The 21,276-nt window shown below is 38.3% G+C and overlaps 2 protein-coding genes across 3 annotated transcripts; one reads left to right on the top strand and one right to left on the bottom strand.

Annotated features, from left to right (window-relative positions):
* Nucleotides 1-213: 213 nt before the first annotated feature.
* LOC126997463 (longitudinals lacking protein-like) lies at nucleotides 214-8,448 on the top strand. The gene is made up of 4 exons (XM_050858565.1): nucleotides 214-364; nucleotides 2,810-3,013; nucleotides 4,298-4,504; nucleotides 5,898-8,448. Exons 2-3 carry the CDS (start codon nucleotides 2,828-2,830, stop codon nucleotides 4,490-4,492), a joined length of 381 nt encoding a protein of 126 aa, XP_050714522.1. The 5' UTR covers nucleotides 214-364; nucleotides 2,810-2,827; the 3' UTR covers nucleotides 4,493-4,504; nucleotides 5,898-8,448.
* On the bottom strand, nucleotides 7,622-20,363 carry LOC126997460 (MRG/MORF4L-binding protein-like). Of its 2 annotated transcripts, none has more exons than XM_050858561.1 (4): nucleotides 20,194-20,363; nucleotides 17,660-17,781; nucleotides 16,770-16,968; nucleotides 7,622-15,930 (listed from the first exon to the last, which is right to left on the bottom strand). In XM_050858561.1, exons 1-4 carry the CDS (start codon nucleotides 20,279-20,281, stop codon nucleotides 15,794-15,796), a joined length of 546 nt encoding a protein of 181 aa, XP_050714518.1. In that variant the 5' UTR covers nucleotides 20,282-20,363; the 3' UTR covers nucleotides 7,622-15,793. The 2 variants fall into 2 exon arrangements, with proteins under 2 accessions (XP_050714518.1, XP_050714517.1); XM_050858560.1 differs by having other exon boundaries at nucleotides 7,622-15,933; nucleotides 20,194-20,361.
* Nucleotides 20,364-21,276: the final 913 nt, after the last annotated feature.

The following is a 21,276-nucleotide window of genomic DNA, read 5'->3' as shown; positions in this document are numbered from 1 at the left end:
CTATATTGTCCCAGCCACGTACATGGGGAAAGCTAGTCGTGCAGTGATCCGGAAAGGTCAAGGTCATTGAGTGCCGCATCTATTGATAAAGTCCTATGAATGGGCAATCGAACCTAAGAATTCTAGTGTCTTGAAAATTATATCCCAAAAATCCCGATAATTGCTCCCTCATCGTGGCAGCAGCGGGAGGCTCCGGGGCGGCGTGAACGCGTTCCGATCCCCCGTGACGCGCCGCGGCCCGGTGGCGGCGTCTATGGCGCGGCGCCAATCACGGGGCGGCGCGGCGCGGCGGCCAATGGGCGGGCGGCGGCGGCCTGACGTGTGCTGCTGTAAACATTGACACAACACTGACCTCCCCGCACCGGTAACTACCTTTTTACTGTGCTCCTGACCCCTCCTGTGGCCGCCCCGCCGGGCAGCGGGACCCTGAGGCGTCCCGGCAGCCGGCCGTGGGCCAGCGGCGAGGGGCGGCGCCCTGCGGGACGCCTACGCCCGCCTGCCGCTGGCGCCAGCTGACCCACTGCTGGGCCGGACTTTTTACTTCATGAGTCACTGACTGACGGTGGCCGCAGAGTAAAATTCGCACGGGAGAAGTGGGAACTTGTACTGGGCCCCTCTCACAGATGTTGCGGGCTTTGGTTTGGGGTCCAGGTAAAAAAGTCATAACTGATGTGGCAGACATTATTTAGTTCTGTCAGAGCTGTAAGTTCCAGGCTGTGAGCTGTGGAGCGAAAGTCCAAGGCACTATACATTTATTAGATAAAGCCTCTCTTCCTTACAGTTACAGTGATGGAAGTAGAACATTATTGTGGGGCAGGACCTTCACTAGGAAACATGTACAGTCAGCCTACTTAATCTGCTAGTACATGGTTCCAGGGCCCCCACAAATATGCAAAAAAATGCAGATATTTAGGGTGGATTTATAAAATTACATTCCTTAACATATGTGTGTCTTACTTGTAACTTCACCTATTTGTACTATAATCTTATAAAAACGTGTAAATCAAGCTGACCATAGTATTCGAACACACTGTATGTCACCTTCAAAATACCATTCTGGTTTGGGCTAGGGTTTGTCCACCAGCCATCAAACATGGTAAACGTTATTGTTTTACATATTCCTAAGCGACTATAAAAGCGGCTGTATAAATTGAGCAGTTTTGTAAGGGGTAAGTTCATAGTTGAGCCTTACCACCTTAAAATTCTATGGTATGCCTTCATATTGTGGATTAGAGGGCAAAAATACAAGTATTTTAACCATAATATGAAGACAGATGATTAAAAACTAATCTAAACTGGCTTATCCTAACGAAACCTAATATAACCATGCTGGTGCCACCAATACGTAGGAAAGTGTTGTGGTGGTGGCTGCAGTCTGGGTGCTGCTGTTAGGTTTGGTTAGGTTAGTTTCTAACTATGTGTGCCTTCATATTATGGGTAAAGGGCAAGTGTCTTCACCCTTTAATCATAATATGAAGGTTAATATGGTATCTTGAGGTGATGGAGCTAAACTCCACATTTATTCTGTAAAGTTGCTGTCATGAAGTTATTTCTGCTCAGGAAATAAGTCGATGCTGTGTAGTTCTTTAGTAGTTTCAAAGTTTGCAGGGAGGTTTTCTGGGTCTTTCTTTTTTTTATTTTTTTTATCAGGTATTTGTTGTTGCTCATTCCCATCATACGTACCCTTGAAATTGGCAGACACTGACACCTGCCTTCTCAAAGACAGTCTTTTTTTTTCTGTTTTACGTGCCAGCCTATAGCGCCGGTAGGCTTTCTTGAGGGGCCTGGATGGTACTTGGCCCCAGCCTGTTATGGCGCAGGCAAGTGTTTTATAGTGGCGCCATCTTTCCTTGGCTCAAGCTGCCCCCCGGAGCTCGTTCTTGATTCACTTTGACGGTTTCCTCTAGAGCCCTGGTTGATGGGTGGTCTTCAGGACAGCATGTGGGTAATCCTAAGCCACTCGGCGGTGACTAAAAAATCCCAGGTGGTAATGGCGGATTCGAACCCGCGTCATCCATCATGCGGTGAATGCGGGGCCCACACGCTAACCACTCAGCCATCGCCTACCCTTGTCTTGTAGTGGAGAGATGTGATGACTGTGATATCATCCCTTGACTACAGTGAACTATTATCGTCCAGTAAAACAGCTGAACAAAAAAGTAATTGCAAGCAAATATGGGGGGGTGATGTGGAAGGGCATCAGCACAATGCTTCCCGTTTGACAACTACGGAGAGGCGAGTGTCTCTGTTTTCTGCCTCTGCATGACCCCCAACACACAGGCTAAGTTACCAGCTGTGTAATAATTTGATTCAAAGCACCCGCAATCTTTCAGGACATTTTAAATATATAAATGCTCAGTGAATTTTAGGCGACAACTTGAATGGCGAGCACTGTATTTATGTAAAGTTATATTGTTTGATCTGGTGTGTTTTATCAATAGCCAGAGCATCACAATGACATGAAGGGGTTTTCCTTTGTTTTTTCTAGGGAAGGTAAACTTCACTGAAATTAATTATTAACCCTTTCAATACAGTGACGCATCACAGTTTGGAAAGGGTTAAGAGGAAATGGAAGAGGATTAAGAGGTTTAGAAGAGGATTAATTCTCTTCCATTTCCTTTTAACCCTTTCCATACTGTGATGCCGATGTCTGCGTCACGTATTGAAAGGGTTAATAATCACCTCCCATGTTTGAAATGTTCAAGGCTATTTTTTATTTTTATGAATGGTGCATAACTGCCTTTGTCAGTAATAACACAAGTGATTTGTATGATGTTTTCTAACCTTTCACTTCTGTCATCTATTTTAGACCTAAAGAACACACAAGATGGCGGACGATCAGCAATTCTGCTTGCGGTGGAATGAGTTCCAAAGCAACATGGTCTCCTCCTTTAAGCATCTGCGGGAGGAGAAGAGCTTCACAGACGTGACATTGGCCTGCGATGGACAAACTTGCAAAGCCCACAAGATGGTGCTGTCTGCATGTTCACCATATTTCAAGGCTTTGCTAGAGGTATGTCTTGCTTTCTTTCTAATTAGACTTATTTTTGCTATACCAGTACTCTAAGGTCATGTATTGTTAGCTACCCAAAGAAATTCATTATAGTATACCTACTCCGCAGATATATGGTAGGCTTAATTATGAATTGATTAGAGAAAAAAGCTAGTTGGAATTGAAGAAACTTGACAATAATATAAATGAATTTGAATTGTTTCATTGAGTTAGTGACTTGATTTTAAACTGTAAAAAAATAGGTTAGGGTTTGATGGTTATAGTGTAGTGAAACTTGGTAACATTGGTTGAAATGGTTACTAGAAAACTTTTATGGAAACTAAAATAATTTATTTAACTGTTAAAAGCTTGCTTAAGTATGTGATTTTTTGTTTTAATAAGTTGTTAACCCTCTCGCGCACGATTTCACGTCATCAAGGGTAAAAAGGTCCTGGCGCACGGTGACGTGAAACTCGTCATAAGGTTTAAAAATTGATTAAAAATTAAGTTTTTGGTGAAAGTGCGTCAAATTTGGGAGCGTCATTTGTTAGGATAAGTTTCTTAATGGTAACATATGGCAACCTTTCTAAGGAGCGTAGATGAGGAGGAATGGAGGGAGGAGGGGTCGGTCACCTCGAAAAAAATATAGTTTTCTTGGTGTAACTCGGGAACTAATAGGCATATGAGGATTTTGAGGATACCATAAGAATCCTCACTAAATTCCGCTTTGAAAAATATATTCGGCTAAAAAAGTTGGCACACAAAATTTCGAGCTAGCTAGAGAAGAGTTGGTACTTAGGAATTATTGTCTACAATACTCTATACGGACACTTGAAACGAGGTTGTATTGTTTATTTTACTTTATTTTTATTTGCGCATGTTCTAGTACAAGTCTTTATGAAGCCATTGATACAAAATTTATTGGGGTATTATATATCTGTGAGGGTAAAATACATCCGGGAATGCAGAGTATCGCGGCGGCAAAAAAAGGCCGGTTGGGCCTGAGAAATGCATGGTGAGTGGAACAGAAACTTATTGTAAACTTACGGTGTGCGAGAGGTTTAATTTGAATTAGATAAAGATCACACTTAGACCAAGGTAAAACAACGAGTTATTGCTAGGAATAACGTTGAGATATCTTTTTTTTTTTTTTTTTTTTTTTTGGGTATATAGGTAACTTTTAAAATTATAATGAATATCAGTGAAAGCTCTGCCAATGTTAATACATCTTATGTGTCTGCAGAAATACAGGGTTAATTATCATTTATGGGTGCAATATTTATACTTTTTACTTTTATTTTTCAGGAAAACCCTTCAAAGCACCCAATAATCATCTTGAAAGATGTCCCATTCAGCCACTTACAGGCAATTCTGGAGTACATGTATGCTGGGGAGGTCAATGTAGCTCAGGCAGACCTCCCTAATTTCCTCAAGACTGCGGAGCGACTCAAGGTTAAGGGCCTTGCTGAAGTTAACCAAAATGAGCGGCAAGACCGCTGAAACACTGCCCAGGTGTGTGCTGAAGTTTGTTAGCTTTTTCATTGGAGTTAAGCTTTTTTCAGTAAGGGATCTAGATAAGTTGATTATTCAAATGTGTTTTTGATTTTCCACATCAATCAAATATCATTTCTGAGTTCTGGCAGCATTTCAGGGAAGAAGTCACCAACTATGATAACTCAAGCAAGGATATAATGAGATAATCTTACTTCTGTTAAATGGAAGCAAAATGACTGATAAGCATGACCATAATGTTAAACATGAAAACAGCAAAAGTGAAAATCTTAAGGAACATACTTGTGGTGCAACAGATTGAGACTGAGGAGTGAAGAAATGTGAAATACAAAAGTGAAAACTGAATAGACATAATTATGAAAGGAGGGAGGGAATGAGATCACTGAAAAGAATTTACGCCTGTAAAGCTACTATAGTATTTCTACAAGAATCTGGCGGGGGTCAGCCAAGGTCAGCTGTCAGCACTGCCTCAAGACTCTGTTATACACCTCCTCTTCCTCTCATATGTCAGCTATTTACTACCTTTAAATTAATTTAATTAAATAATTGAATAATCGAATAAGGTCATAGAGTATTCAGATTGTTTTGTTTTTAGGATAATAACAAATATTTTGTGTAAATCCCAGGACACTTGACAACGTTGGAATACAACGTTGTCAAGTGTCCTGGTATTTACACAAAATATTTGTTATTATCCTAAAAACGAAACAGTCTTAACACTTTATGACCTTATTGGATTATCCTGTTATTTAATTAAATTCATTTAAAGGTAGTAAATAGCTGACATATGAGAGGAAGTGAAAAGTGTTGAGAGAGTGTGGCAAGGTGCGGGGCTTAGCTGACAAGCAGCTGTCCCCCCACCCGTCCGCCAGTTTCAAATAGATTGACTATACTACTACTACTTGATGAACACATAAGAAATGAAAGAATTAATGTGACTTTCTCCCCTAAAAAAGTGGTTAATTTAATACAATAAATGGCATGATGACTGAAGCAGATTTTCACCTTATTTTACAAAACTACCATTTGTCTAAGCCTGTTATGAATTTTCAGGAAATGAGACATCCAAAGATGATAATGATAGGACAATAACGATTTGTGATGAGCCATGCAAAGAGCTGTTATCTGGTGTGTGACCTTTGGATGTCTATTTTTTTTAAATGAGCCAGGTTACAGTTGGCCAGAGCATGTTTCAAAACAATTTGCTAGATCTAAAACTTGGATTCAGAAAGCAATAAACTTGAATCCATATGTCAAGTGATTAATGTAGAAAACCGAGCATTCTTTTAGGAAATTGAATAATATTTATATCAACCCTCATGTTTGTGCATGAGATGAGATAAAGTAACCTGTGCTACTAATTAACTTATATCATTATTACCTTACCTTTCAGGTCGAGGGAGGCTTGGGAAACAGTTTGTCGGAGAAGCCAAAGCCACTTCTGTCTCCTCCACCAGCCTTCTCTTGCTGCTGATCCTATCCCTCCCACCAGCCCACTACCAATTCCTTACCCAAGACACCTCACCACCTTCTCAATTTAAATACTTTTCTCTCTCCCTCCCTCTCAGATAAGTTATGAATTTCTCTCTCTCTCTCTCTCTCTCAACCAAAAGACATTACCGTTTGTCCTGCTGCTCAGGTCTGTGATGTAGCTTTCAAGATTATTGCATCACCACCAATATATCAACAGCTGAAAATTGAAAACTCTTACCTCTCCTTGCCTTCTTCCATTGCCTGGGCTGTCCTGTTGTTATCAGCCTATAATAGTATCATATATAGACTAAAAACACATTCACGGTAGATTAAAAGGGCAAAGGTAATCCTCTGATTATCCAGATAATATCCAGCCTCTGCTTAAGTAAGGTTATATAATCGGGTAATATTTAATTACTTGTAAAAGCTATTGCTATGAAATTTTCACCTGAAACATATAATCAGGCTGGATTTCAATGTGTCAGAAATGATCTCTTCTGAGATTATTAGAGCAATGGTGGACACATGAAGCATTGGTAATAACTTAGATATGTACATGTGCTGGTGTCTTGGGAGTCTATGAATATCCTTTTTTTTTCATGTAGGTTATCAGTATTTTTCTGTGTAAAGAATCTTGTCCCTGCTGTGTTGAAGACTATGAAAACTATTGTCTCCTAAGATAATCCTAGTTTGTCTGTATGATTTTGGAACATTCCTTTTTTTTGTTATTCTTTTTTCATTTCACCTTCCCTTCCACCTATTTTTTTGTCTTGTATATTCTTCGTTATAATCTGTTTGTGTTTTGATGAGCAGACAGTAGTAATAAGGCAACAGCTCCTGTAGAGGATATGTTAAGAGGAACCCTGGGAACATGTAGCTGGGTCAACTCCATTAAAAAAAATATATCTCAGGAGGGGTACTTGCTGCTCAACACATATTGAACTTCACATTATATATATATATATATATATATATATATATATATATATATATATATATATATATATATATATATATATATATATATATATATATATATATATATATATATATATATATATATAAGGGCTCTTTTGGCTTTTCTCATTCTTTAGGTTTAATACATATATTAATTGATCATAAATTCAGGTTTAGGATTTATGTACTGCTCAAGGAATGGAGCAGTGAGTGCAGACATGAGTATCTGTTATGGCATTGCATTTTCTTATTGTGTAGGCCTATGCTTCAGCTGTGGCTGGTATGCAAACAACAGGACAGCCTTCCACTGGCCTAAAATTTGAACTTTCCTGTCTCCCAGAAGTGTTTTAGTGAAGTTTCTTGTGAATTCTATTCCCTATACAGTTTACTGCTTGTCAAATCTTTCATGAATTGTCACTTAAAAGATGATGGGCATGGGTTGTTATCACCCCATTCTTGATGTGATATATTGACAACCATGTTCTGTGCTCAAAGAGGCTTTATTTTACATATAATTAGCGACTCCATTTTTTCTTGTAGAACTGTTCTTGGTGAGGCAGTCTGTTAGACTCCTCCATGAAGTAAGAGGTTGGTTATTACCAAGCATAGTCTGGTGTGTGTTGTTATTGTAGATTACTGTGAAAGCAGAGAGGAGGGGCACTGTACCTAACTCTGTATTCCATGAAGTTTTGAAAAAAAAAAAAAAATACAAACAAGTCAAAAGGGACTTTGCTGGCACTGCTCATCAAAGCTGAACCACCCCAGCAGCCACCCACACTCCAATCCCCAGCCAGAGTTATTCTGGAGGAGGAGGGGTAGGTCAGAGGTGTCCCTGTAAGTGTTACCACATCCCCACCCTGGCCTACCAGCTCTCACAGATTTAGGCCACCACAACACAGAGTGAACCCCACCAAGAGCAGTGTTACCAGCATGGACTGAGACCTTTTTTATTTATCCAGGATAAATGACACCATATGCCAGCTAAGACTGCTGCCTGGCCTATAGGGTCTGAGTCCAAACTCTGTCAGGTGTGACCAAGACATAATGGCGCCCAGTAATGTGCCTCCAACTTTTGGCCTCATATATATTCTTGGTTATTTCTATATATGTTTTCACTTCACTAAGAGAAGAATTTGGACAGTTAATTGCTTACAATATTTTTTTCATTAAACTGAGGGTTTATTTAGCCTTGGTGAAACTATGGAATGCCACTAGGAAAGTTAATTAATTTTCAGGAGCCTGATCATTAATATAAATGCAATAGAAATATTTAAACTATTAGATATCTTTTTTTTCCTTTCAAGACTTTTCATAGAGTTAAACAAGGCTTGTGGAATGTGAAGAAAGTGGTGTGGCCTGGGAGCCTGTGTGTGCATGTGTTTGTGTGTGTGGTGTGCCGCCCAACCCAGGTACCCACTCCAAAAGGTAGTATACGCAGGGGTGTAGCTTTGTACCTAGAGTAGCATGGAGCAGTTTTGTACAAGAAGTCAAATAAGTTTTTAATAAAACCCGAATATGGTTTTATTCTCCAGTGTCCAGTAAATAATAAATTAGTGTGTGACATTTAAGAAAATCTTGTGTAAAGTCTATGCTTTACAAGAGCTAGCTAAGACTGGAGAAGTATTTTAGGGTAAACTAGAAAGCTCTGGGACATGCTTCCCCCAAAAAATATCCACAACTAATACTTGCTATAACTGTGAAAGCAGATCATCATAGTTTATAATCACTGACTGCATAATTGAGTTCTTATAAATCAGACCAGCAAGAATATTTACAGCAATAACATATTTCTCCATACCCCATTCCCATGAAGCACTCCTTTGAGGTGGTGGCCAAAATAGAAGCATTTGCACTTACATGGTTTTCTAAATAGAAGCATCTGCACTTCACAGCTTGACATGTTTCTTTCACTCCATTTATTTTGTTTCTCACATATGTAATTCTGCACTTTGCTATATTTAATAATCTTGTATTAATTGTACAGAAATGAGCTTTACTTCCACAGTTTGAATGACCTTCACATTTTTATTACTTGTTAAAACACTAATTAATAACAATCTTCCATACATCAAACTACCTCTCATATCTACCTTTCTCTTTCTTTCAATATCCAAGAATACAGTTTTCTGGACTTGTTTTCTGTTGTGTTTTATCTCATAGTTGAGAGTTCATCTTTATGATTGTACTTTTATGTCACCTTCTATGCTGTGACCTCTCCTTGATATGTAAAATTTAGATGCAAATTTGCTCAATCCTTCCTTCCATTACAGCATATTCAAATACAAGTAGTTTCTATACACTAAACGCTACCATTTCATTTTTCTACTTAATTATGCTCCTTCAAAGTTTATTTCCTTTTGTAAAGGAAGAAGTCTTCATGCTTTTAGCATTACTAGAGCCTGTTACTCTTTGTATTTTCTTTTTAAGCAATCAGGTAACCTCTGTCATTGTCATAATCATCCCCACCATCATGATACTTTGAACCACACAGGGGAGGGTTACGGGGGATCAAGACATAACTCAAGAATTCATCCAATGAAATGGATCACATGCGAGGCATTCACGCCTGATATATATTAAGAATAATCCTTTCTCTTTTTCCTCTTGCCTAAACCTTTATTTTTGTTACCAGCTTACTATTCATGTTGAAACTTAAATGTCTCAAACTTTTCCCTGCCTTTTATTCAGCCTCACATTTACCAGAAATGGGAGGCACTAAAGGCTCAACTTGTCTCAAAAGTGAGCAGAGCTTGGTGGATGCAACCACTGACTAATGATGCAGTACATGCCATTAACTTTGTTATTTTCTACTGTGTACTTTTTCTGGACATAGATCTGGGTTTTGTTTCATGTACTTAGTGCACAAGACAAAAATTTTCACTATATTTCTTGCCGAGGTATATGGATAACACATCCTGTCAATCTTGCTCTGAAGGTGGCAGCTGAAGATAGCCATGGCAAGAATGAGTAATGTGTTGTGATTGACAGCCACAGTGTAGCTTTGTGTATGGTTGTCATGGCCCATGGGGCCCATGAAATTATTCATAAATTATTAATCCACTATGGTTTAATGAGATGTTACTGCTGTGAATTTTGATCTAAACTGACTTTGTAGCACCATAAAACAAAAACCTTGTGGTGACAGAATCTGTGTAAGCTTTATCTTTACAGATAAACCCCATTTGAAGCTCTGGCTTAAAATTACAATGATGATTAAAAGCACAAGTGATAAATATCAACTATCATTTATGACAACTCACAATAATCTGTATTGCAGTGCCTTGCAGTAGATACTTAGTTATTTAACTTCACCTATTTTCCTCAACATACTTATTCTGTTTGACTCTGGAAGCAAAAGTTTCATTAGAGACTACATTTAACATTCTTCAAGTCATGGGAGCTGGTAAGGGAATTACCAATATTCATAACATTAAATTCCTTCTTGAACAAATAGTAGTATTTTTATCTTAGCATCATGCCTTTACATAATTGTTACTTTGCAAGTTAGTGGCAATGAAATCATGGAACTGCATCATATTCTCTTCAGCTGTACAATTGTTATGTATTACAACATTAAAAAAGGCATCCTAATAAGAACCAAATTGCTGGCATCTTTAGGCACCATAAAATTGTATGAAAAACAAGGATTGAAGTGCTTCCTCTTCATCCTGTGGTACTTTATCACTGGGGAGTGGCAGCACATCACAAAGGTAAATCCCACTTAACACACTTCTTGTACATTTCTTATACTACTACAATTAAAACTAATCACCAATGCCTCCATTCACAGCATGCTTAGTAATGCTACACACTCCAAATGACATCATCAGTAGGAGAGAAAACAAAAGTAAAAATATTCAACTTTGCATATTTGGTTCACTACTGTACCACCTTTTCACATCATATATGGACTGCTGACCCATTCCTTCACCACTACTTAAGTATAATAGTTACAACCTGAAAGTATAGTAATTAAAACCTGATCCCATGCATGAAAGACTTCTGAAGTGAGCTGTCATTCAAGCCTACATTCTGATATTTTGGACTTATAATTAAAGGGATTAAGTAACCCAGAACTGAGGAACAAAAGTTATCAAGATTATATTGCTGAAGCTGCTGCCCTTCTCACCAAGATCATGTTGTATGTGAGACAATTATTTGCAAGCTTCTGGACATCAGCTGAGCACATTCACTAAGCTACCATGCCACCATATTACTTTGCATGGCAGACCATCTTTCATTAAATAGAATAGTAGTGCATTGCTGTAACCAACACACTGGAAACTCATCATGCATATACGTAATATAAATAATTATGAAACCTTGTTATTTTTAAACTACTTTCAGTTAAGCAAAACTAAACTAAAGCAGATCAAGCTAGCAGTCAGAAAAATGGCAAGTATGATGTATCCCATGATTCCTTTATTTCATGCCTCTGGGTCATCTTTACTGTAATATTCGATGAAATTCACATTTTGTTTCTGAATGTATTATCCAACTATTGATTACTGATTAAACATTTTGGGCAAATCATCCAGTTAGAGCATTTGTATAGTAATCGGTTTATTCTATAAAATAATTTACAGTATACGAAATACATACCAATAAATTAGGCCCCATATTGGCCAGCTGCTGCACGTAATTCTAACCACTGACCTATTAAATCAGATGTTCAAGGTTTAACTAGGTAACATTATCTGTACTCTTCACAGACATGAAAGAAAGGATTACTTTTGCATCATCAGGAGTGTCTGATATATATAGTATTTTGCATATGTCAGGACCGAACAGCTGATTTCAGTATGATAATAATAAATTAGAGCACTGTTAAGATGGACTGAGCCTGCTGTTGCCTTATGGAACATGGGATTCCTTTTACAACAGAGTGAGTGGGCACTGCTTCATGCAACTCCATGTATGTCCACTAATTCCCTCCATCAAATAAATGTGATTACATTTTATTTCCTCTTATTGACACAAACAATAAATATGTACATTATACTGCAAACAATTGCCATACAAAGATATGAGTTTAGGTGGAAATAAGGCTCAAGTTTTCTTTGCCACTGAAGTAAAGTAGTTATGTTGACCCGGTAAGTAAAATATTTTCAATAATTAATAAAAAAAAGTTGAAATGAGAAGCTGCTTTCGAGAAGTACCATGAATGAAGGCTACTTTTCTACAGTGATGGCAAGTAACTTTTATGTAATGATTTGTCATTTTTCTACATTTGAATTTTACAAAATATTTTAAATATCAAGATAGTAAATATGTACAAGAATTATCAGCCTTAGTAAAAGGTAACGATAAAAGCCTCATTTACACACAGTGCAAGGTTACGTCTTCCTTGACCTAATGACAATAGCAAAACAAAGTACAATAAAAGGGTAAAAAAAAAGTTTAAGCACCAAGGAATTTTGTGTGCTTGTGGCATTAATTATTTAGTTTTTTTAACCCCTTTACTCCGTCGACTCCGACGTTGGCGTCACTGTATGGAAAGGGTTAGTCCTCTTCTAAACCTCTTAATCCTTTTCCATTTCCTCTTAATCCTCTTCTAAAATTCTTAAGAGGAAATGGAAGAGAACTAAGAGGAATTTAGAGGAGGATTGAGAGGTTTAGAAGAGGATTAATCCTCTTCCACTTCCTCTTGACCCTTTCCATACTGTGACACCAACGTCTGCGTCATGGATGGAAAGGGTTAAGGGAGCTTAATTAGATATTAAACATAGACATAGATGATGCTTTTCCTCAGATAAAGACATTAAAATGGGCTAATTGTTTTGCAGTTTCACATGCTACCAGTGAATACAGTTTTATCACATAATTTTTAATGGGATTAAAAGCAAAGTAATCACTAGCTTTCCCACTGGTAAGTTTGGAAAAAAGAGTATTGTTTGAATACCCACTGTGTACAAATTTGGAGAACTGCTAAAAATAAATATGGATTTAAAAATTTGATCTCAGAGATATGTGGGAATAACTAAGTTGAAGCACTATGAAATATATTATTTTTTATGAATCTGCTTTACATAAAGAGGAAGGGGATGTTTAATTAATATTAGGAGGAAGAGGATGCTTAAATAATAGTAGAAGGAAGGGGAAGCTAAATAGTACACATGTGACTAGCACCAGTAGTGCAAAATGGTTTTCATTGCCTTAGCATGAGGTATTTTTGAACCTGTGATACAATATTTATGGTCAACTTTCAACTGTCCCAAATATTGATTCATATTTAATGCTAATATAAAGATGCAAGTTCACATTATATTTAGCCTATGTCCAACGTTGGTGTCCCATTTAGATGACAGGAATGGGTCATACTGATGCCAATACTGTGTCAAAAAGCTTAGCTACATGAAATTAAAATAAATCTATGCATTATGGTACTGGAGTAACCTCAAAATTTGGTCAAGTGCTCCTGAAAAGCAATATTGCATTCTAATGAGCATCTACATTTTAGCTAATGGATAGCTCTAACAGGCTTTTCTTTAAAGACCAAAGCAAATTTCCACGGAAGGTCTATTTGACAACTTCGGCTAATCATATGGTTGAAGTTATGGAACCCTACATCATGCAGGTTTATAGTACATTAGTTCTGTCTGCATTCAGCTGTGTGCATTCACCTAGTTCTGATATCCAGGAAATGAGTTACACTCGTAGGGTCCTATATGTGTGTGCGTGTGTGCCATTTGTTGGATTCAAATGCCAGCTAGTACCAACTTTGTTTTGAGCTTGTAGCTACATAATTATGGATCTTTAGGCATGGCTGGGACCTCTTATCACACCCACACACACTTGAGTGGTAGGACAAAACCCCTGCCTGACACCTAGTACCCATTCACTGCTGGGGGACATGAAGCTCAGATGAAAGAAAACTGATCACCTGTCTCCTTTCCGGTCAACAATCAAACCTGGTGTCGTGTTCCTGGATGTCTCCCCTTTGTTTACAAACAAAAAGGCGGATTGCTATGAACACGGATCCGTGTACGCAGCTGGTCACATGTACATGGCTGTCCACGCAGTGTTGTCCAGCACGGGAGGTCATTGTTTTATTCTTGCAAAGGAAAAACATTCCTAAATCCAGTATAGCACTCTGTTTTGTAATAAGTAAAGTGAAGGGCCAATAAATAGCCTTCATGCAGTGATTCATGAGTAAATTTACGGGAAATAGCATCTTGTTATTTTCAAAAAACAAAACTGTCGATGTGCATATGCAGGCCAGTAATTTTGGCAGATTTTGGGAGGGCCTAGAGGGCATTATAGGTTCATGAGGTGGGTATGGGGGGGGAGGGGAACGAAGTGAGCAAAGCCATGCTGTCGGGGGATGCGTGAGAACAGCTTGATTTATCAACAAGTCTTTGTTTGTTTACATTCACTTCTGAGCATGTGCAGTTTGCAGAAGGACAGCCAGGAATAGGGGGGACAACCAGGAACACAACACCAGGACCTCTCATTTATGAGGTAAGCATATTAACTACTGCCATGTATGTGTTTCTTTTCATTTTATAATTCTAGAGAGCACAGTTGATAAATTTTGCAAAAATTATGTTTTACATCAATAATTTGTATGACAGCCTCAAATGAAATCATTCTAACTTATATTGCTTTCTCTTAGTCAGTGCTTCCTCTCTATAATAAAACAAACTGAAAGTATCAAGACTATAGCACAGGGGAGGTATGATGTTGGGAGGAGGTGTTATTTTTGGACAAAACATGCACACTTGTTCTTGTGGGTGCAACTGACCTTGACTTGAGTCTCCCACCTCGCCCCAGGCCACCATACAGCATACACCACCATCTACCTACATAACTGCTTACACCCATCCAATACATAGATTACAGATTCACTGGTAGCCTATACAAATATACCTCACAAGAATGCTTAGAACCCTTATAGAGGATAGGAGTAGAGCTAAATATATAACCAATGGCATGCTCCCCTTCTCCATGCATTCAAAAACAATGAAATCAGTCTCAGCATATAATTCCATTATTGTGGTCACAAGTATTCTGGTGGAAGTGGTGCAAAATGTAGGACAAGGGTTGCCATCAACCACTGGACCAACAATCATGACATGGAAGTACAAATTATAGTGGAAGAGGAGCTGACGAATTTCCGTCACCTGCAGCACATGGGTTAAATACACCCTCACTCAAGTTGAAATTGTTATGCTTCTAGATATACATTGCTTTACAAAAAAAAAAAATTTTTTTAGCATTACATTCATGCATTGGGAAAGTAACAGGGAAAGTAACAGAGTTACTTTCCCAATCTATCCTCTGATATAATCATTAAAAAACCAGGATTATTAAAACAATGTAATGTTGAATAGCATAACAAGGTAGGCAATATATTAATGGCAATTGATATCAGGAAATGGCAATAGATAGGACACATGTGTTGGAGAAAGGACAACATATCAAACAAGAAGAGTGATAAACTGGGAAACAATTGATACAAAAAGACTCAGGGTCAGCCCTGTACAAGATGGTGTGAAGAAATTAAGAAGCTTCTGAGCTTCTTTTGTGATTATCAACGCTTTGGAAGTTTTAACCAACTTGTTTATGTCATTCATTAGGGGAATATAAGATGTTTATTGTTATCAAATATTTATAAATTACAAATATAATACACAAGACAATTTGTTAAGACATAGCTAAAAAATCCCTATATATTAAAGCTAAGATGAAGTAGTTTCAAATAGCTACATACACAGGTTAAGATATAGTTTTAGCAAATGTAAATAAATATCAAGCTAGCTAGATTAGTGTCAAACTGGTGATATTTCCTTACTCATCATTTTGCATCTGTCACTTATGGCCACAAGGAATGTCTAAAACTTCTACTCCAAACAATAGTTAATTCCTACGTCTTTTACTGGTAGTTGGGGTATGGGCAGGAGATGCTGGCTTTGAGTCTCGTCCTCGCTTGCCTGTCCTTCTGGGAGTTTCCTCCTCCTCCTCCCGCAGCTCTCTTGCCCGGTCCCTTCTTCCACCTGCTAAACAATGTTTCCTGTCAGTTTCTACCTTATAGTTATATGTTGAAAACATTTCTTTTAAAAACTATTGCTCATATGAAGAAAAAAAAACCTCAGTGCTAAGATTTGTTGGATAAACAGAAGATTGAGTGAAATAGGTAAAGGTAAAGCTGTGGGGATATGCTATCACTGCACGTGGCCTCAGTGCTCATCTACATCACATTGCCCCTTGAGCATGTGGTGGGTAAGAACCCATTGCCCTGGGACACAGAGGAGGCGTGACAGCTGAGTAACCACAGTTTAGCTTCCCAAGGTTTCCCTAGGTTCCCATTTATTGGTCAGCCCAGAAAGGAGGATGAAAAGTTGGGTGAGCTCCATGCCAATTGCCTATTCCGAGATTCGAACCAGGGCCCATAGATTGATGGCAAGGCATGCCAACAACTTCACCATGGAGGCATATTGGGTGATATGATCACAGGAAAATGAGGACTTGCATATATAATAAATCTAAAGAAAATAATGCTGGCCATACCATGTGCATTGCTGACTATTACTAGAATATTTCATAATTTTAATCATCTCCAAACTTTGCAAAATGGGTAATATTATTCATTTTGAGTTTCAGACTGTAAGTAACAACCAAAAGCTGATTGATCTAAAATTCTAAAATATAACTAAGGTATATAAGAATATACACACAACCTAAAAACTTTTTTTATGGATTAGGCCTATAGTCATACAAGACTTTAACCATTCTATTAATGTTCACTGATGTATAAGTTATGCTTCATGACTTATTCTGAACAAGAGGCTGGAAAAAAATCAGTTAGCTGGTGTTGAGGGATGCCACAGCTTACCTTCCTCCTTGTCATTGTCTTTGTCTTTATCCTTATCTTTGTCTTTGTCCTTCTTAGGTCGTCCTCTTGCTCTGATCTCTTTTTCCTCCTTCTCCTCCTTTATATCTGGCTTTACTTTTACTTCAAGCAGATCAGAAAACTCTCCAGGAAGGTGAAAGTCAGTCTGGGCGTTGGGAAAGGGCAGCTTGTCTGACTCATCCTGCAATAGAATAATGTGTCCAAATTGAAACATCTTGGAAAAAAATATTAAAAGAAAAGTTACAATGCTCATATCAGATGAAATGAGGGTCAGCCTTATCTATCAAACAAAGCATCCACTATGCCTTGATGACAATACAGTCACTTTAGTTGCCTCTTCTGCTCATTATATCCCCTCCACAGACATGTATATGAGATCCAACAGAATAAAACCATATGTGTATGGAACTACATCAAATTAACCATGTAAATTTAGTAGAAAAAGAGGGTAAGAAATTTATTTGTTCTCTATAGATGAAAGCTACAGTTGGGTCTGAGAAAATTCCATTTCATTCTACTTGCACTATGGTTTAGAGAATTCAAGGAAGTAAAACAATCATACGAATGTGTGGAAAATAAATAATTTATTGAGACTGATTTGCAGATAGAAGTATGCTGATTTGTTTTATATGACTTCTTTTGTAGAGACTCAGATTTCATGTCTAAAGAGAAGTGGTCATTGGTGACTTACAATGCTCTTGCCTTGACTTTCAGTGGTGGTCATTAGTGAATAAAGAAATTAACTGATATAAATCAATTCTCTATGCCACAAAGTGGGAGAAGTTCATAGAAGTGGGGGAGGACAAAGATAACAATTTGTACACAGCAGTATTTTTGCAGAAATACTTACAAACAGAAGGGAAAATACTCACTAAGGCAGCCATGTCATATAATGTCTCCAGCTTCTTCCAGATGGTTTGTGTAGACAATTCACAGTTGAGTGATGAACTGAGTTTGTCATGGATTATCATCATCTGGAAGTGCTTGTTGACACCTGTCAGAAAACATGATTATTCAATATGCTTTGATATTATAACAACAAATAATTATCATGTTGCAGCAAAGATTTATCATACAATCACAGCCAGGTTCTCCCAACTGGGCGATGCCCCAGGGAAGGTTCTGACATATAGTAAAATCTCTATGTCAGCATTCTTTATTTTTTTTATATTTCAGCCTATGACACTGGTAGGCTTTCTTGGTGGGGCCTGATGGTTGGCGCCAGTCCATTATAGCACAGGCAAGTGTTTATGGTAGCGCCATCATACTAGGCTCATGCTGCTCCCCGGAGCTCATTTTTGACCATCTCAATGGAGAGAGAATCTAGAATCTGGGTTGACAGGTGGTCTTCAGGACAGCATGTGGGTAGTCTTGGGCCACTCGGCGGTGACTGAAAAATCCCAGCTTGTGGTGGTGGGTGGTAAGCAATCCTGCGTCCTCCTGGACATGGCGCCAGCATGCTAACCACTGCCTCCTCTAGCTAGGAATTACAGAAAAATTGGCACAAAAAATTTAATTTTGGATTTTGATGAACTAGACAGAAGTTGGAAAACTTACTCTTATGTCAGCAATGTGCCATCTACTGTAGATCCAAACTCAGCATGGTGGGTTGCCATTGTGACTCATAAGACAAGCCAGAAAAAGTAGACTTAAGTTGGCAATATGCCATCTGTTGAAGACCTGTATATGTAAATAGATGATCTCTTCAGGTAGACACCCTCCCATGCCATATATTTTCAGGACATCCAATAAACTGTTCCTGTTGACCCTGTCATAAACCTTCTCAAAGTCCATGAACGTAGCAAACAATTTCCTACAATTCTATGAGCTTTATTCAACTAGTATAATTTTTCAGTGCACAGATATGATCCACACATCCCCTCTCTTTCCTAAATTTCCCTTGATTACTAACACTTCTCTTGGTTATTTACATCATCATCTTGTTTTAACCCTTTCATGCACCAAAAGTTTAGTAAGTTTCTCTTTCCACTGCGACATCCGTCTAGGGTTCCCTAGGGGGCGTCAAATTTTTTTTATCATGTTATCGATTTCACCCATGAGTATTATTTTTTCCTGGCATTACTATATATCGTTGGTTTTGGAAGAGATTATTCTGCCTTATAAAAGAAAAAAATATCAAGAAATGCAAATAAATAGCAAAGTTTACCGACTCTGCGAAATAACAATTCAAAGGGACGACAGTCACGTTCACAGGCTGCCTGCTGAGAGGCAACTAAAGCACGGGCAATTATCACTTTAAATCCAACAGCATGAGAGAGTTGACAATTAGATTATTTTATAGGTCTAGCTTGGATCTTTGATGCCAAAAATTTTGACGCGATTCTGAAAGATACTTTATTTCTGGAGAATTTTTAAAAGTTTTTGACATGATTCGAGTCAAAAGCTCATGTAGATGATTTCGTTTTAACATGAATCGCATCGTGGTGCGTGAAAGGGTTAAACCTTTCCATATGTGTTTCCTGGCATGCTGAGTGAACTTTTTTCCCTACAGATAAACTTCCCTAAGTACATAAACCAACTGCTGACTGACAGTGACAACAACCAACAACGCAGGGCGAAGCTTATTGCATATTTATCATGAACAATCAAATCTAACCAAACCTAACTAAACTAAATTGGTTTCATTTTCTGGGCAAGCCAATATCTCGTTGCCAAATGTGTCTTCTACTTCAAGACTCCCAGAGATACAGAGAAAAGATTGTAAAGATCAAAATATATTTGGAGATAGCAATGAGGTTCATGTATATTCACATCACTTATGATGTTTGCAAAGGTTAGTGCTGACCAAAAGTGATTCTCTGAAACTCTGTGGCATGTGTTGAGGTTAAAATATGGCAAGTAAAATTTGAGAAATAAATAAAGACTAAGTAGACAAAGATTTAGTGAAAAAAAAATTGACATGGTAGAATTCTATCTAAAATTTGCCATGTTTATTTGTTATAATGTCTGCCTTATCTACTATAGGCTAATAATATTTATCAAATGTTTGTGCCATGTGTTGTGGTCAAAACAGATACAGTAAACAATATAAGTGAGCGAATAAAGAAAAACTAGACAGGCAGAATATCTCTCTGCAAGCTAATTCGAATTACATTGGTGTGTTCCTCCCTAAAATACCCTCCATTTAGGTACTCAAACACAGCCCGGCGCCGCCAGGACAACACAGACAGCCAGGCACTGGGTTAAACTTTTCACATTGTGCCGATTCTGGGCTACAACCAACGACTCCAGGGTACACGAAGTCTTGGGTGTGAAATGTTGATGCGAAAGGTGTCGAAAAGAGGTCTAGATACGATCGCCGGATGCTGGCTGAGTCGGCACAGTGTGAAGGGGGCCTAAACGTCGCTGGGTTGTCAGGGCCCAGAGTGAAGGGGACCTTACTCACCCACGGGTTTGTGGCCCATCATGGCGTAGAACAACTGGATTTCATTTTCAACACTCCAGTCAATCTCCGTCATCCTGGTGTTCAACATGACCGCGAGTCCCTCAACAGTGCCGGGCAGCACACACTCCTCGGGCCGCGACTCCTGCCACCACGGCTTGTTCAGCTCGGCTAGGTGCTGTTTCGGGTATTAGCCGTACATTTACATATATAGTGCAATTTTGTTAACTATATTTGTTCAGAATACAATGAAATAATCATTTATGCTTAACTGATCTATCATTGTATTAATTATTATGTATATATTTATGTGACTGGTAATAAGCCGAAAAAAATTATCAGCACGAACTGTATGTTATTGTGGGTTACTGGGTGACTCCCGACAGGTTCAAGATCAAGAGCGAGCGAGGCTCTGCAACGGCACCACACTGAGGGGAGCACTTTCTGAGGTGAGATTACTATAATAGGTAAGTGAGATTGTTCAGTTAGTTAATAGGTTAGTTTAGGTTTAGATTTTATTTTTATATTATTTTCGTCTTTATAAATCACAGTGCTTCATTCCTTATTATTTAGTGTTAAACCATATAGTGTTCCATTGCTTGTGGTGTAAACCCAAACCAAAGTTCTTTATTGTTTCGTTGCTTTAAGGCATGGAAGAAACAAGCACCTTGGAAGAAACATAGGATCGAGCGTAAATGTGCTACCATGTTGTGGTGATTTGTTAGTCTTTGGTGTTGTTAATATGTAAATATAACATTTTTAATCATTAAGTTAGCGGAGGTTACTATCTTTACCGATTTGTTCGGTGAATGAGTACACGGAATCAACTTATATAAATGGAAGAGGCTATTAATATTGCCAAGCTCACGACATCGACCATTTTAAGATTCATTTTTCGCCGCGCTTTTCAAACGTACGTTCTTCCCCCTCTGTTTCACTTCTCACCTCTCTCTCTCTCTCTCTCTCTCTCTCTCTCTCTCTCTCTCTCTCTCTCTCTCTCTCTGTGTGTGTGTGTGTGTGTGTGTGTGTGTGAAGGCAGGAAGCCCATTAATTTTTAGCCCAAATAAGAGAGAAAAATGGTCAGAG

Source organism: Eriocheir sinensis, chromosome 12 (genome assembly GCF_024679095.1).
Source record: "Eriocheir sinensis breed Jianghai 21 chromosome 12, ASM2467909v1, whole genome shotgun sequence".
Classification (NCBI taxonomy): Eukaryota; Metazoa; Arthropoda; class Malacostraca; order Decapoda; family Varunidae; genus Eriocheir; species Eriocheir sinensis.
Note: the sequence above shows the minus strand (reverse complement) of the source record. Positions and strands in the feature narration are given on the sequence as shown.